Below are 18,339 nucleotides of genomic sequence, written 5' to 3' on the forward strand. Positions count from 1 at the left end.
CCAGTTTTATTTTGTTTTCTTTAGATTTATCATCCCAGTTCTACAACATGGCTAAGCATGTCTATACCTATCAGGGCATAGACATGCTTATATTAATTTTTAACAGTTATACATATTTCAAAGCTCCATAGTTCGATCATAATGCAATCTAAAAGCAGTGCGTTGACCTAGAATTCCAGGCAGAAAAAAAACTGATTTAAATTTCACTATGCCTGAGCTCGCTATTTGAGAGTTTTTTTTAATTGAGTTAGTGTTTTAAGAAAATAACAATGAAAAACATCAAAAAGATGACTGTTTGCTGAATGCTTGACGGCTGAACAAAATTTGACCAAATGGTGAAACGGGCCGAGAATTGGCATTTATCAGGGACTATTAAAATGTCATAAATTCATAATGGCACTAATCGTCAAATGTGATGGGAGTTCTAACACCTGGAGTTTAATGTTTATTAATTTATAAAATTTCTTTATCCCAGAGCTCGAGACTCCAACCACTTCACCGTATCGGTGAACGTGGAGCCCGAGAGCAAGGCAATCTTCCGTCTGACCTACGAGGAACTCCTCTACAGGAGACTAGGTCTGTACAACCTGGTGATGAACATCAACCCTGGACAGCTGCTCGAGGATCTATCGGTGGATATAAATATCGATGAGAGTGCGCCCATCAAGGGACTGTTTGTACCGCAACTGAGAACTGGAAATGAAGTTGACGCAGAAGAAGGAGATGCCGGTGAATATAAATTATGATATATGAATACATATGTAGCTCCTATTTCAGTCGCCGGAAAGCAAAAGTATTTAAAAATGATAATTATTTCGTTAAAATTAAAATTTGATCGTTCACTTGGTGGCCATTAATACTATGTGACAGTTTTTAGGTTAGTTTTTTCTTCTTTTATTTAACCCATACCTAGAACTTTAGAACCTGAATAGATTCTTAGTTTCGTCGCCTGTAAAAGTTATTATATTAAACTTTATATATTATGTCAAAACATAACGCGAAAAAAAGACGTTAAATCAACATTGCTATGTTTATACAAATACATTGTAGTTGTAGCAAAAATCCCACAAAGGCAAAGCCTGTGAGTGGGTATTATAGTAGATTGTAACATTTATATGTTTTAAGTATCAAGCATAATATTAAAATGTACATTTTCTTTGAAGATAAAAGATATAAAATGAAGTTACCAAAAAATAAAATGTGTGTGAAATGTATACATAAAATGTAACCTTTTCAGTGAAGTTTTAAACTAGACTAGTTATTAAAATGAATTACCTATTTTGATTTTCCGGCGACTGAATTAGATGCTTCTTGTCATTATTAAACTGATACAAAGAGTGTTTTAACACTGCAGTACCTACTTCTCAACCTTATTCATCCCAACTTTCTTCAATTGGTCACATTGTTAAGCATCACAACTTTCCCCGTGATTGCAATACCTGGCCCATTGGTTCCTGGTCTTTGTGTCAATTTTGTGCAGAATCACATTAAAAAGTTTAGCAATGTATTTGAACAGCAGTGAAGTGTTTTAAAATCTAGTGGCACTATTTTAAAAACAAAAACATCATCATTACAGTGCAGTGAGATTTGACCTCCTCCACAAATGCTTGTCTCTTAATTAATGCCACTTTTACTGAGGCTTCAGAATTTCACTTGGTCGTGATTTTCAAAAATTAACATAATTTTCTCCAATTTTTTTGCAGAGAATCAATTTTCTACCATTGAATTGAGTGAGGATAAATTACATGCTACTGTTCACTTTGCACCAAATAAGACACAACAACTCGAACTCTTGAGGATTTTCAAGGTAAAACAACACCATTTGAATATTATTTTGTAATAGCGCAGAATTCTTCACACATCTGATTCCAATTTTGAACATTACACAAATTCAAAGCAAATTTGTGATTATCAAATGTGAATATTTTCATGCAAGAATATTACACATTTCAATAATGCACAAACAACTGAAATGAGTATGTTTGATGATTACATCAAATGTGTCAAGAAAATGGATCTCAATCCAAGAGATCAACATTCAGTTTCTGGAAGACATAATAACTTAAATGGTTTATTAGTATGTAATCTACTAATAGCATTCTTGTAATACTTAGGAGCGGGAACACCAGACCACCACACCAAGCAATTCCTACAACCCCTTCGAACCCATCCCCCGCAAGGTGGCCTCAGACGAGGATGGCCTCAAGGGGCAATTTGTGGTGCAGTACGATGTGGACAGGGATGTCAAGGGAGAGATTCTAGTAAGTTTACTTAGCACTTTCTTTACTTCTTTGGTAAACCCTTTGACAATTCATAGATGAGATTACTTGCCTATATGTATACTGAAAATGTCAGAAGTGCATTTCCATAGGCAATATGTTCTTTTGGCAGCCCCAGATAAAGCTGTGTAAAGCAACTCCTGAAGCTGTGCGAGGAAAAGATGAGACAACAATGGCACACCTGGAGTCTCCTTGTCGAAGCGATGGACCAGAAACACCCTGACCTCAGTGGTACAAATCCTTGACTAATTTGCTGATTGCTTCTCTTCCTGCAGTTAAACGATGGTTACTTCGTACACTTCTTTGCGCCCAAGGACCTGAAGCCGCTGAACAAGCACGTAATCTTCGTGCTGGACGTGTCGGGGTCCATGGTGGGCCGCAAGGTGGCGCAGCTCAAGGAGGCCATGAACTCCATTCTGTCAGACCTGCTTCCAGGAGACTGGTTCAGCATCATCGACTTTAGTTACAGCGCTAATGTGAGTGCCTTTGTCTTCTTCTTTGTATGTTGGAAGAGAGTTGATTAATTTTTTGTGTTTATGATTGGAAATCTTGTATTGCGTTCACATCAAATTAAAATGCTTTAAGTTCAGTGACAAAATTATTGTCACTTAAAAGACAATAATTAATTTGTGTAACTCTTTTGAGTTATATTCACTTTAAAAATGTTTAAATATCAGTTTCAAAACTATTATTGTCACAAATTATACCATAAGTGGAACACTTAATGTGTTTTTAAAACCCAAATTAAACAAAAACAAAGTTTATATCAATTTTCATTCAATTTCTAACTTGATGAGCAATACTTTTATAAAGTGTTCATTTTTTGTAATGCTTCATGTTAAATGTCATAATAAATTAATGGCACTTTTAAATTGAGTGCCTTAAGTTCAGTGTGGAAAATATAGTCACTTGAAACTCAATCAATCAAAGTCTGTCTTGATTCCTTAAGGTATATGATCTGGACAACACAACGAGAAACAGTCAGTTCCACCAGAGCGATCGTTACTACTTCGGCGAGGAGATGGAGGTCAGGAAGGAGCCAGAGATCCCACCGCCACCCAAACCTGCCACTCCCGAGAACATTGCCAAAGCCAAGGTCATCATCGATGAACTGGTCGCCACTGGAGGTTGCTTACTTGTTTACTTTCTGTTACAAATTACTAACTTTAGATGTTAGCCGTAAGTTAGTGTTAAAACAAATTGACCGAATAAATATTTGAAGTACCTACTTAACTTCCAATCTTGTTGATTTTAAATCATCATTATTTTGTAACTCTTCTTTCAGGAACCAATATCCATGATGCTCTAACTACAGCTCTGAAGGTTGCTAACCGAGGAATCCAACTATCCGCAAATGAAACTGAAAGTATGTTGATTTTTCAGTCCTAATAGGAATAAATTATGGATTCTAGACATTTCCCCTGATTCCGCGCGAAACTAGACAACCATGAGCATTTATCTACAATTTTATCATAATGTGGCAAAGAATTTTGACAGAGATGCCCTAAGTGTGATTTATTGTGACTAATGCTGGTTACTACATAATCCGCAGACTAGAGGCGAGCTATTACAGCTGTTGCGAAGGTTGAAGATGTGTTCGGTGTTGAAATTAAACTATGTAATATTTTATAATAGATTTATTCTGTTCCCGCGATAAAACATCCATGAATAAATTTAAACAATATTTTATACACCACACAATTAATAAGTCACAACAGACACAGCAAGGATTATTTAAGTAATCGCGGTGCGAAATTTCGTTTTGATTCGCGCGTTGCAAATATGTAAGTAGTAGACTGCCCAGTACCTTCCCGCTGTCGCTTATATAAGGCGCGAATGCATTGAGAATAATCCAGCGACTAGGTAGATGGGTATTACCTATGATGTTTTGCTAGTAGGTTCTAAAGCGATTCAAGTTGCACCTAAGAATGTTCCCGAACATTCTAGTTATTACCGCTACAATATGTTGCCGCCCGTTATGCCGAATATTCTTCGATGCCTGTAGGAATAGCGCGGTAGTTTGTAGCACTGTCCGCCTTGACCCCTAGGCAACGGCCAAAGTGTTCAGTAGGTTCTACGACGGCCTAGGTACCGTAGCACCTTAGCTCATGGTACTGTGTACTAAGTAGTACCCGACATCGTACGACTCGAGCAGTGGCGTACCACTACACAACAATAATGTTCTTTGCCGTTCAAAAATACAGTCTGCTCATAAATAAAATGTTCTGTATACTTCGATGCGCAAATTTTTCAACATTGTTTTTTAGTACCTACCGAAACACAACACATATTTTGATTATATTAGCAGACTTCTTTGCAAAACATATTACATATTTTAATATTGTCTATTCATTTTTTGGTTTGATAAATTCTCAAATTTACATAGATATTCTTCCATCTTACACATGTTAAACTTTTCCACAGCACATAAAATTAACCTCCAAACTTCTGTTTTCTCTCCAATAATCCATCTAAGGCTGGCCGCATACATACGTTTTCCGTATTCGATTTCCGAATTCGTTTTCGGACATCCGAATGCACGGAATCAGTAGAAAATACATTAACTGCCGCACACGTTCGTTTTAGTTCCGAACGGAACAAATTCCTTACGCAGGTTCCGAATGCGAGCCGGCGCGTTAGGAGAAACCGAATGGAAAAAACCTAATGACGTCATGCGGAACGCAGCTATTGCATACAGTTTGTTTGTGCAGTAATTCAGTGTTGCCAACGGATCTTGACCTAATATCGCCGTTTCTCATACATAAGGTAGCGTAAAGTAGCCGAATTTGCTGTTAGGTGGGACATGTTTAAAATTGATGTTTTTACGTGAAAATAAAAATTTCGTGGGGGGGGGGTGGCTAGAGAATTTCAAAAAAATAATATTTGTCCCCAGAAAATAAAAAAAATTCATGGGGGGGGGGTGGCTAGAGAATTTCAAGAAAATATAAAATTTGTCCCCAGAAAAATAAATTTCATGAGGGGGGGGGTGGCTAGAGAATTTCGGGACATGTTTAAAATTGATGTTTTTGAAGTAGCTTAATTGGCGACCAGTCGCCTTTTAGATTTTTTCGGCGCCGATTCTCGCTCTGAGTAGCCTAAATGGCGATATATCGCCCTTGTTGGCAACACTGGTACTGACGTTTATACATTCCGAATGAAGAAAAACGAACGTTTGCGCTAGTCTCACGGAATTCCGAATACGGAAAACGAATTCGGAAATCGAATACGGAAAACGTATGTATGCGGCCAGCCTAAATATAAAAGCAACTTTTATATTTTTATTTAATCATTTTTAAAATGGCAAATCTTTTAAACCCAAAGTACCTACCTCAATTTCCTAACACTATGAATCTGTATTTTAAGCCATTCAGAAGCCCCTGCCATCACCCATGATCATCTTCCTGACTGACGGAGAGCCGACTGTGGGAGACACCAACCTGGATAACATCCTCACAGCCGTCAAGGACATCAACACCAAGAAGGTGGCCCTCTTCTCACTGGCCTTCGGTAAATAAACCTAACCTTACTTTTCTATATTCAGAACATCCTTCTTTAATCATCGGCGGCTATCCCCGTTTGCAGATGTTCCATAATTCACCAAAACACATATCTTGTATCAAAACATGCTTCGTTTTTAATGATAATAGCCATGTACGTAATGTGTTTGCTTTTGACATTTCTTAGCCATCCCAAATAAGGTACTTTTAAGTAATCTGTATCTAAACACCATTTGATATAATTGGCAGGCGAAGACGCAGACCGAGGCTTCCTTCGCCGCGTGTCTCTGCAGAACAATGGCTTCATGCGCCACATCTACGAGGCGGCTGACGCGGCGCAACAGCTGCGTCACTTCTACAAGCAGGTGGCGTCGCCACTCCTGGCCAATGTCACTCTCACTTACCCACAGGATCAGGTACAATCTTCATTTTATCCCATTTTCCTGCTCCGGTTCTGAACCCATGGATTCAATAAGGCAGCTCAAGTAATTTTTAATTAGGTATTTACTTATAAGATGACATTGCATAAAAAGGAATCAAACACATTGTCCAAAATTTAAAACTTTTTTTTTTTTAAAGAAATGCAACACTCCTGACAGTATTTGAAAATCTCCTACTACCATCACAGTAAGCGGAAAATGTTGCTTGTATCGTGATGGAGGACGTAGCCAGCTGAGGAATTGAACTCACAATGCCTGGATCAGATGCAATACCATATTGTAATTATTAATTTATGAATGTGGATTAATCCCTTGGCTGCGACCAGCTCCAATAAGAGGTTCAGAGAAATTGAATCTACCTTACGGTGCACTACAACATGAGCGTAATAGTGCTTGAGTTATGTTTTCTTTAAAAAATTAATTATTCTTGATATCACCTTTTTAATTCTATGATGGTTAATGGTTAGTTATTTAAAGTAGCGGGCGCCTGCTTACATCTGACAAAAGCAATAAAAACTGTTAGCACTGTTGATTAGTGTGCTTTGTATCCCGGTGGTATTTGTTACGCAGTTTACAACGAATCATGAATTCCAGATTGACGAGGATACCCTGACGAAGAAGACCTTCAATTACTTCTTCCTGGGCTCGGAACTGGTGATCGCCGGCCGCACCAAGTCCAAGGAGGGAGATACTGCCCTCGTCCTGCCGCACGCACCTACCTTCAAACTGGAGGCCAGCTCGTTTGGAGGACCTATTGACTTTATTCCTATTGTGGTAAGAAAAATATTATATTTTAATTATTTAACCATGCCATGACCCTAAGAGATTAATACCAGCGATACAGAGACAGTTTGCATAGATTCTGTCAAAGTAGACTTTCAACTATTTCTTCAATGGTCAAATACGTATTTAGCATTCAAAGAACTAAGCAGACGAGACTGACTGCTCATGCACGAAATTCAAATACTTTGAGCTTTTTGAATATGCAATAAAACATAGAATCCACTCTATACTGTTGCTGGTGTCTGTGTGTTTATGCAATTCATAGGTATTTGAGAATTGAGAATGAATATGTATTTCGATTCGCTCCGTGAGTTGACGTTGTGTCGTTGTGTGTGTTAAGCTGGAAATTAGATTCTAAGAAAATCAATTATTTCCTACACTAGGAAATCTGTTGTTGAATTCAAAAAGTAATTTTTCTAATTGGATTTTATTTAACCTTCCCCATACTAACCATGTAAAAATTCCACGTTTACCGAAGGGGGGTATGAATATACCCCAGCTAGTATTCATATAAATTGTAAAAGTCCTTTTCAAGTAGCGTGTTCCTAATCATCTGGTCTGGCACAGAATGTGGCAGAGACCCGTCGGTCCCCCTAATAACATTGACCAGTGCTTCTCAAACAGTGGTATATACTTATAAATAAAAATAGTTTACAAACAATTACAGTACCTACTGTTCTTAATTTTTCATTTAATCTTGCAAGCATTACAATAAAGTTAAAAAGAAAGCTTTTTTAATTTAACAATGTCAATTTATTTCTTAGTGTAATTCCATTTTAATATGATTTTTTTACGGAACTCATTTATAACTTTCTGCCACTTTTTATTAATGACCGGGCCGGTATCACATTATGACAGGACATATATAACAGGGATTGGTACAATTTGAACTAATTCTTAGGTATGTTTGGGATCTGGATTTAGGAATAACAATTCATGCGATACAGTGTTAAATTTAGTAATTGAATATTGGAAGGAAGATATTCGATTTCAGAATTATCAGAATCACACAATTCGAAGTCCAAATCACTATCACAATCTTCCTGATCGCATAATAGCGAATTAATTATTAATCTTAATCAATTGTCGTCTAATAACTTTTCTGTTTCTTTATCTGTTAATTGTTTGGTCATTTTCAGAAGGAAAAGGAGATAAATGCTGTTTGTCATAAAACAGCTCTAATGTACCTACTTATTTAAAAAACATATACTATATTTAAAACGGTTAAGATAAACATATACTCCACGGAAGTAATGGTAGAGGAAGTAGGGGCCGCCCGAGGAAGACATGGTGCGATCAAGTGAATCAAGAATTGGAGTTCTAACCATTATGTCTTTACAAAATATTTAGGGTAAAGTCTTCAATCTCAAACCCGGAGATTGCGGGTTTGAATCCCGGCATGTAGAAATAAATTTTATGTAATGAAATTGTTGTTATTTCACATTTAATTCGTATAAAACAATGTATAGTATATTTGCAGCGTGGCGCGGTAGATAATCTCTGTGTGGTCCTAGTGAAAGACCACTATTCGGAATAGAAACACGGCTAAAGCTTGGAAATGGCTTTAGCCGTGTTTCGTGACCAGATCTGAATAGCTAACTTTGCTAATTAAATAATTAACTAAGCAGTTGGTGGTAAATAAAAACCAAATAATTTAGAAGTGATAAGTGGTTAGGAATATGTTCCCCGACTACGAATCTGGAGGTCGCAGGTTTGCGTGCGCAATAAATTTTATTTAATTAATTTGTTGTCATATCATGTTAAGGGACAGTGTCGTTAAATTGCGGTAGTTATTTTTATAACTAGAAATATGTCTGCAGCTTCCTAACCGGAATAAATAAATTATTATTATTTTTGACTCGTTATCCAAAGCATGTATGAGTGACCTCACCTGATGGTACATGGTTTTGTTTTAGCCTAAAGAAGAGAAGAGAACCACCTTCTGGCCGCTGGAGAGGATGTGGGCCTACCTCACCATCAAACAGCTGTTGGATGAGAAGGACGCTAGGAACAAGGAAGGAGATGATACCGCAGAGGGAGGCCCCAGTCAGAAGGCTCTGAAACTCGCCCTCAAGGTACAAATATTTATATTTTAACACTCAATGTTGGTGGGGAAAAAGACAGGCCAGGAATAAAGTTTTTTTTTTTTTTAAAGAAAGACAAACATTCCCGGGTTACGAAACACCTGACAATATTTGAAAAACTCCTACTACCACCACTGTAAGCTGAAAATGTTGCTTGTGTTGTGATGGAGGACTTAACCAGCCGAGGAATTGAACACAATACGCCTGGGTGGGACCCAAACGCGATATCAACTCGGCCACCGACCGGTCATTAGTTGGCGATTGACATTAAAAAACTTCATAATTGTGAAAGGTGCTCATTGTTCTGATGGATTGATCTGCCAACTATATGGATGTTTATGAAACTCACTATTTACAAGACGGCATTGCTTTCAGTTTAGTGCACCTTTCTATATACATACATTGAGACAATTTCTGATTACAACTTGAGATAAAAATATGCCACGTATGAAAGCCGTGCCTGGTTAGCCCCAAGACGTTATCTATCATTATTTTCTTGTGACTTCTTGTCCTTACAATTTCCCTTATACAGGATGTTTGTGTTGCAGTATTCCTTCGTCACCCCCCTGACCTCCCTAGTGGTGGTGAAGCCCAACTCCACTGCCGCTGTTGACGCAGAATCGGTAGAAGCCGGCGGAGGTAGGTTCTCCAAACAACTTCAAACAGCTTTTAAAGAATTTCTCTCAAGTCAGCGGAAATTGACAACATATTGCCAGCCTTTTAAAGATGTTACTTATGGTTTTCATCAAGCCACTAGCAGTAAAGAAATTGCTTCTACCGTATTTTTAATTCAAAAAAATTGGTGAAACTTTTTCATGCTGAATGTAATAATTTGTGTTCTAAAAAGATAAATGGGTTAAATGAATCTGGGTTTGAATCCCGTATAAATATAATATTATTGTTGTATTTTCTGATAACTACCTACTTTATAAGAAATTTATTGCATTATTAATTTAAATTTTTCCAATTTGTTACTGACTTTTTAAATAAGTTTAACAAAATACGATAAATACTCAAATGTTCCTCATATCTTTGCTTGTTTCTCCAGTAGTATTTATATGAACTCTTGCATTACTATTATTATAACACTGAACAGATAAATCTATGGAAGTGTGTTGCGGGCGTATCCGTGTGCCTGAAGTAAGCACGATTTCCCCTTACTTCTAGTAAAATTATCTAATATTTTCAAATATCGGAATTCTTTCTTATCTCTCCAAGGCCTACGAGTCGAAAGCTCTTAGATACCTAAATTGGTGAAACTGTTTTTTTTCAAATTGGTGTTCATTACACTTCTAGGAATTATCTGTTTAGTACTACTGGAATATTATAATATTCTATTGTAATTATAATATTCTATTATAATATTACTGGAATATTATTATGTTCTTCTATAATTATAATATTCTATTATGATGTTACTGAAATATTCCATTGTTATATTACTGAAATATTCCATTGTAATCTTACTGAAATATTATGATATTCTATTGTAATTGTAATATTCTATTATAATATAAGTGAAATATTATAATATTCTATTGTAATATTACTGAAATATTATGATATTCTACTTTTAGGTTGTGTGTTGTGTGTGTCCATTATGCAGCATTGTACAGGAATATTTTACATTGCTTCCCTGTTTGCATAATTCTTCTATGTAATGCACAGCTTTCAGCATTAAATGCAAATAGACCTAATAAGCACATGATTGTCTTTTTGCTTTTTAAAATATTTGTCTGACAATATCGCAAGACCTAACCTGAAAAAAGTCTTCTTAAAACGGATTCTTTATCCAATCTACAATCTCAATATGCGTAGTTTCTTCCGTCAACTATGGCTTGACATCTTGGTCTTTCTTTTCTCAGCGAGAATCGGTGCAGGCTACGCACTTCCACTCGTCGCTAACTCCTTCCTTCGTGAGTATTCTTTCTTTTCTTCTATCCATTCATATTACGGCCTAAATAAGGACGGGTTGTGAGCTTACTATGACAAGATTCAAGTCACCATTAATACAGCTTTATTTTACGCGGTTCCATTATGTCGGTCATTTTTCAGTCCAAAATATAAACCGTATTGTATAACTTACCATTATCGTGATTTATTTTCGGGGTATTGTTGTATAACATGTTGTACAATTAATACTGACAGTATCACTTAGTATGACAGTGTCAATACTATAGAAAAGCTGATAACTGAAAAAATAGTAATTCTAATTTATTAAACTTACCAAAACTGTAGCTACTGGCTGTGTTTTATAATTTTAAAATGTTTGCACCAAGTTATTGTAAACCAATTTCAATTGCGCTACGTGAAGCATCTTTTTAATTGCATGACACTGCTGCCATTATTTCTATGCATATCACATTAATCCATAACATGTCGACCTCTTATTACAGAGTTTGAATTGTATAAACTTTTTATTTCCTTACCAAGATAATATAAAGAATATTAAAAAAAAAATTGCCATCAACATCTCGGTGTGTGCTTCCCAAAATTTTGTTGTCATAGTAACCTCAAAATTCAGTCCAATTTAAAACTCTCTTTAAATCCTCTTTTTTCTGTTTTCCTCCTAGATTATTTATGCATTTCCTTCTACAATTTTTTTTGTAATGCTTAAGTTATTCTACTGTAGCACTTTCGCATAGTTTTTTCTTTTAGACGATTTAATCTTGTTCATTTTCAATTATAGATGATGTACATATTAATCGATGTAGATAATAATTTATACATTAATTTAATGACGTTACTAACCAAAACAGTTATAAAAACATGGAAGAAGTAGTGCTCGGATTCTAACCAAAAAATATTATGATGAACTGAAAAAAAAATTGGAAAATTTTGAATTTAGATAAATTAAAAAATTAATATTCGAAACTCATACCAGAGTAGAAGAGACTCACATTATCTCCGTGGTGACTTTTCGAATTGAAACATTGCTTGAAATAGCTGACCAGATCTGAATAGCCAGGTACTTCCTCTTCTCGTTCTCCTTTTACAGTCCTTAATTTGGAATGCTATAGCCCTACATACTCTGGGCAGTCAGAACTCTTGCGCGATATCGCATAGCGTGATAACGTACAAAGGTAATGCAGTGGATTATTTGATTTGTAGAGCTGGTATGTGGTTGTTTGAAGTAATCTTATATTCCTGCATCTCTCTTGGCATAGAACCACCGAATATCCAAGATTTCTACATGGTTCCTGCCCAGCCTCAGCAGATTATGCCTAGTAGTTATGGTTACAGTTCAATCATCTCCAGTCAGCCTTACCCGGTATTGCGGGGAATGCCAGGAATGCTTCAGCCCCTAATGTCGCCAGGCAGCGCTCGTAAGTCAGCACGCATTTCTACACAACTTTTGTGGGCATCGCACGCTGTCTTCCTCTCATAAATCATTCTACACTACTTATCATTTTGGCAAACCTTTCAGACAAATCATGAATTGAGTTACTCGGGTGTAGACCATGTTAACTGACAAAAACAACTTTTGAGGTAGGTACACCTTTTTAATATAGAATGTTTGGATGCATAAAAATAACTTAATTAGTAAAAATTTAAAAATGGTTTTCATTTTTTATAAAACTCTTGTTATATGACAAAACAAATTTATGTTCATTGCAGTAATATGATTTGAAACAAAATTATTAAACTTGAAAAATGGAAAAAAATGTTGGTTACAATTCTTTTCATGAACACAAGAACCAAGTATGTATATAAATATGTACATATTTTCCAAATATAGTAAGTGCAAAAAAGGAAAAATTACCATTGCAAAATATATGGTAAGCATATTGAAAGTGAAATTAGTGTTAATATTGATAATTACTAAAAGCCTTTTAATCAATCAAAATTGTGAGACACTTAACATGGTCTACACCTGAGCAACTCAATTATATAATATCTATTGCAGGCTTAGACTAGGTTAGATTTGTACTTTTCTGTATGGATCTGAAAAGAATGAATTTTCGAGCTTGTGGTAAGAACGATGGTCTGAAAACGATTCATCAAGAAAATCAGCAAAAACATATCTTCATAGACCAAACGCAGGCTTGGGTTAGGTTAGTTTTACTCTTTATTCTAACTATGGATCCTATAAGAATATAACTTTAGACTGCAGATTATTCAGCAAAAACAAAATCGCAGGCTTGGGTTTGGCTAGATTTCATATTACATTTCTCCGAATTTATAGTTTGGAATCGAATTAATTTTGGATTTGTACTAACAACTAACACTGATTATTTGATGACGGTTCAAAGACAATGAACGATAAGTAACTTAGTAAAGGTAGAAACACACTGCGTAGACGTACGTTAATTACATTAATATCTGGTACTAATTATAATCCATACATTTTCTAAAGAAATAGAGGCTTTAAAAACACACTTGTCACACGCAATGCAAACCCACACCTCCATCGATGCGGTCTGGGCTGTCCAGATCGGCATGGGACTTGTTGACGTTTCTCGGTATTGTTGACGTTTCTCCGTATTGTTGACGTTTCTCCGTATTGTTGACGTTTCTCGTGTTAGAATGGGTCTTTGTTATGTTTCATAATATAATATAATAATAGCATAAGAATGCTCGAGAGCTCGGCTGTGGAATGGCTTTTGTGTTTTCTCTTACGACATAATCTCTCCCAGATTCACTTCTTCCTCAAACCTATTGGTACGTGTATCTTCTCTAAAATGGCTTTTTTCTTCCTCGGAAATTCGAGAATGAACTGTTCTATCAATGGTGCAAAAAAATCTCTAACTCTAACTAGACATCCGTAACACTTATAGTTTTCCCTTATCAATTTCTAAAGAAATCGGCTGACATTTTCGTCTTTATCATGTAATTATCATAATGTATTTCATTTGTTTCTAATTTCAACTTGCCTTATATTATCTATATACAGCTTCTTCGCCAATGTACCAGAGTGATCCAGTTGATCGATTTTCGCTGGGTCAAGCATACCCGCAGTCAATATCTGGCTTGCCAAGCTACGCATGTAAGTCTACTAAACATATCCAATCCTGTGGGCTCGCAAACAAATTAAAATGTATGTTTCACCCCATCTTGTAAGATATTTTTCTTCTGGAATAACACTCGCTATTGCTATTCTTTTTTTTAAATACTTACATAATATTAAAACGGCGCTATGCAAATCATCCAAATATTATTATTATTTATAAGTAAAGCAAAACACTTTTAACACATAAATTTATTAACTCTTTTTTATGATAATCTGTCATAAATTTTTGTTCAAAATGCAATTGTTCTGACCTGCTGGAGAAGAGTTTGGGCAGTTTAACAAAAAATACAAAAATAAATTATAAATACATATTCATTACTAGTGTGGTGGAGTGTTAAATAACACAATGGTGCTGGTGGGATGGGTGAGGGTTCTGCAGGAGAAACTGACCGCCCTATTATTCTGCTAATGCGCTCATGTCTAATTTCTTAATAAGCCAATTCCTCTCCAAATGAGAATGCAATCGAGCTTTAAATTGATTTGTATTGGTAGCATCGATAATATTTTGTGGAAGTTTATTTCTGTTGGTGGTGAAGATTTCTTGAATATCAGTGCATCTGACCGGTCAGTGGTTGAGTGGGCATAGCGCTTGGGTCTCACCCGAGCGTCGCGTGTTCGATTCCTCGGCTGGCTAAGTCCTCCATCACAACACAAGCAACATTTTCGGCTTTCTGTGGTGGTAGTAGGAGATTTTCAAACATTGTTGGGTTATTCGTAACCCGGGAATGTTTGTCTTTCTTTTTAAAAAAAAAAAAAAAAAAATCTGAAATGTCCAGATAATATTTTGTCAAGTCTTTATCAATTCACTCCTTTCTCGTTTTTCTTTTAATGTTGGTTATTTTAGTTCCATGAGTCTATGTTCATATTGCAGGTATTTCAAAGTGCTTTGTGAATTGTCTCTGTATCCTACTAGTCAGTCTGGTGTTAGATCAAGGAAAGCTTTCGTGTTTAGGTGTGTTATTGAATTTGCTCTTTTGAAGATCCCAGCGATTTCAGTTCCAATTGCAAGTCTTGTGATATAGTAACGCCTAGGTCTTGTTGTCAAGTCACTGTTTTTATAGGTTTTGCAAGTTTAGAGTTAGATTTTCCAATATATAAGACACTGCATTTTTTAATATTGAGTTTTAGAAGCTAATCTTTTGTCCATCGATATATTTTATTTTATTTGTTCGTGGTCATGATTTATACATGATTTGCCAAAGAATTTTGTATTTTCTGATAACTTAACTGATTCTTAAAGGACACTGCTGGTCACATTTAGCTTAGTTGAGAATCATCTGATAACTTAACTGATTCTTGAAGGACACTGCTGGTCACATTTAGCTCAGTTGAGAATCATCTGAGAACTTAACTGATTCTTGAAGGACCTGCTGGTCACATTTAGCTCAGTTGAGAATCATCTGAGAACTTAACTGATTCTTGAAGGACACTGCTGGTCACATTTAGCTCAGTTGAGAATCATCTGAGAACTTAACTGATTCTTGAAGGACACTGCTGGTCACATTTAGCTCAGTTGTGAATCATCTGATAACTTAACTGATTCTTGAAGGACAATGCTGGTCACATTTAGCTCAGTTGTGAATCATCTGATAACTTAACTGATTCTTGAAGGACAATGCTGGTCACATTTAGCTCAGTTGAGAATTGGCTGCCAATCGAATTTGTAATTTTTTTCAGTGAGGAAAATATGATCCATTCCCTTCAGAAGTATTCCTCTTATTTCTAGAAATTTATGTTTAGCCAACAGATTACTGGTTGGAACAATATTGGAGGCTTTGTTTCATGCTGATAGTTTCCCCTTATCAATTTCTAGGGAAAGGTCCGCAACCCTTTTACAACAGTCCAGCGATGCCACTTTCACTGGGTCATGCGTACTCCCAGTCAACATATAGTAAGTCTACTAAAGTTATCCAATCACGAGGGCATCGCAAACAACAGTATTAATAAATAACTAACATGTGTGTTTTTATGTTTTTTTCTTCTAGAGTAATACACTATCGCTTTTTTAACTATATAATATTAACATTAAAAATAATGCAAAACACTTCAAAACTGATAATATTAAGTTCTTTATTGCGATAATCCGCCATAAATTTTTGACCGCGCAGTTTAACAACAAATATAAAAATAAATGATAGTGGGATATAACCAGAGATGTGCTTTATTTCAAATAAATCCATTTCAAATGGAAATGCAAAATGCAAAATGGGTATTTTCCATTTTGCATTTTAAATGCTTTTCTAAAAACCATTTTGCATTTTAAATGCTTTTCTCAATGCATTTTCCATTTTAAATGCTTTTTTGCAACATTCTTCCTACTATCTCCATTCATCTTTTTTTCATAAGCCCCAAATATCAGTCGGTCCTCAACCTCGCTATGAGAGATAATTTCCATGTGTCAAGTTGCTCCCTGGTAGGCCCTGGCAATTGAGTGATACCATTACAAAACATACTGATTCAAATACTGAACATGGGGCCATGACGCTGTAATATTAAATGTTACATAGCAGTTTCTATGTTTTTACGTTGGCAACATTAGTCCCGCGCAAATTTTTTGGGGTTTCATAATCTGTAGTCGTGGTGTTTTTGGATTTACCATCATGTAATATGTTTGTTCTACATTGATGTCCATTATTAAATTACAAAATTGTTTAAAAATTCTTTAATCATTTTAATTGTTTGACCTGAGAAACCATTTTGCATTTTCAATGCATTTTGAAAATAGGGATTTTGCATTTGAAATGCATTTCTAAAAACCATTTTGCATTTTGCATTTTCAAATGGAAAAGTTTTGACCCATTTCCATTTTGCTTTTCAAATGGTTTTGGGTACCCATTTTGCACATCTCTGGATATAACACAATGGTGCAGGCACAATGGGTGAGGGTGCCGCGGGGGAAACTGACCGCTCTTTTTTTCCCCACAACGAAAGAAAATATCGAGGTTTCTTCGTAAAGTGTGTTTCTATATATGTAATATATAAGCTTTAAAAAATATATTATTATTTTTCAGCAGCTTGGTTAGCAAAATCGGATGTCGTTATAGATACTTAATTGAACAGATGTCAGTCATTCAATCCATTATTGGCGCTAGAACCCTCGGACAGTCTTGGCTGCCTCCAAGAAACGTCGCCCTCCTGCTGTTTCCCTACAGTTCCTTTTACCTGAGGCTGCGTATTGTCATGCACACCGTCCAGCCACCAAAGCTTAGGCCTCCCGACACTCATTCGTCGTACAGGTTTATTAGTCATTCAATGGCCATCACTATAGTGTATATGTATATTTTTATAGTATCTAGCCGGTCACACCATCAGAGACCTGCAATTGCCAATGTTGTGACTGCTTTTAGCGGGCGTAGAAGGATTATGCCAATGTCACGGATTGCGTACTCACCGCCCACCTATCCGCGTAAGTCTACTGAAATAACATTTGTATTCATCTCATCGGCCACAAGCAAACTTTGTAAATAGTGCTAGATGGTCCAGTCAGTCTGTCTGCTGGCCAGTAAGTCTGCTGTAATAACTTCAATGGGCATCATCATGAACATTGGTGCTACAATGCTTGGAATGTCTCAACCGGCTCCATTCCCGCCGGTAACCGACTGTCTCCCTCCAATTCCTCACACCTAAAGCTGGGATCCCTCCTGACGGATCTATCTATATGAACTATTTCATATAACGAAACCGTTAGAATTAATGGAAAGGAATTGTTGCACATTCACACTTACTTTATTTTTATTCTATTACAATGGGGTTGAATACAGACATTTTATCCAGCCAGAATTCGCACGAGCGTGGGTGGGCTATGAGCTTTCAAATCGCAATACTGCCGAGTTTCGTTCTAACTTCTGATGAATCATTTTGTTTCTGTCCTTGTATTGCATCGATTTTATGTTCCGGAGAAATTCATTTTATATAATACTCAAAAATATTACTATATATTTTATTCCCGCCATTTGTATCCTTTTTTATTTGACATAACGACATAACCATAGACATTTTTGTACTGTGCGGCTTTCGCGTAGCGACTGTCATTTGCACGGTTCTGTTCTATGGTTTATTCTTAGAATAGAATAGAATGAAAGATAAAGATGATTCAACTTTGGGTTTCTATGTAGAAGGGGAAGAGAGGAGAGTAATTTGATAGATATTATTTAGTGTCTTAAATAGTTTCTCTAGGATTATCTAAATTATAGAGTATAATGTTATGTAAAAAACAACTTTGCATCATCTTACGCAAACCCGTAA

At 36.0% G+C, this 18,339-nt stretch overlaps 1 protein-coding gene across 40 annotated transcripts in view; it reads left to right on the top strand.

Annotated features, from left to right (window-relative positions):
* LOC149411379 (inter-alpha-trypsin inhibitor heavy chain H4-like) overlaps positions 1–18,339 on the top strand; it is a 54,640-nt gene that overhangs the window by 28,067 nt on the left and 8,234 nt on the right. For 8 of the 40 annotated variants that reach the window (XM_089647263.1, XM_089647278.1, XM_089647262.1 and 5 more), the window contains exons 5-15: positions 476–729; positions 1,704–1,807; positions 2,115–2,261; positions 2,555–2,755; positions 3,229–3,406; positions 3,565–3,645; positions 5,643–5,786; positions 6,026–6,192; positions 6,811–6,990; positions 8,916–9,074; positions 9,632–9,722. In XM_089647263.1, the coding sequence (XP_089503389.1) occupies positions 476–729; positions 1,704–1,807; positions 2,115–2,261; positions 2,555–2,755; positions 3,229–3,406; positions 3,565–3,645; positions 5,643–5,786; positions 6,026–6,192; positions 6,811–6,990; positions 8,916–9,074; positions 9,632–9,722 (1,706 nt within the window). Of the gene's footprint in view, positions 1–475; positions 730–1,703; positions 1,808–2,114; positions 2,262–2,554; positions 2,756–3,228; positions 3,407–3,564; positions 3,646–5,642; positions 5,787–6,025; positions 6,193–6,810; positions 6,991–8,915; positions 9,075–9,631; positions 9,723–10,948; positions 11,000–12,250; positions 12,410–13,977; positions 14,071–15,907; positions 15,986–17,383; positions 17,501–18,339 lie in introns of all 40 variants that reach the window. The other 32 variants (XM_089647268.1, XM_089647282.1, XM_089647284.1 and 29 more) reach the window with 20 other exon arrangements.

This window comes from Hesperophylax consimilis, chromosome 26 (genome assembly GCF_061612785.1).
Source record: "Hesperophylax consimilis isolate HC1 chromosome 26, BYU_Hcon_1.0, whole genome shotgun sequence".
Taxonomy (NCBI): Eukaryota; Metazoa; Arthropoda; class Insecta; order Trichoptera; family Limnephilidae; genus Hesperophylax; species Hesperophylax consimilis.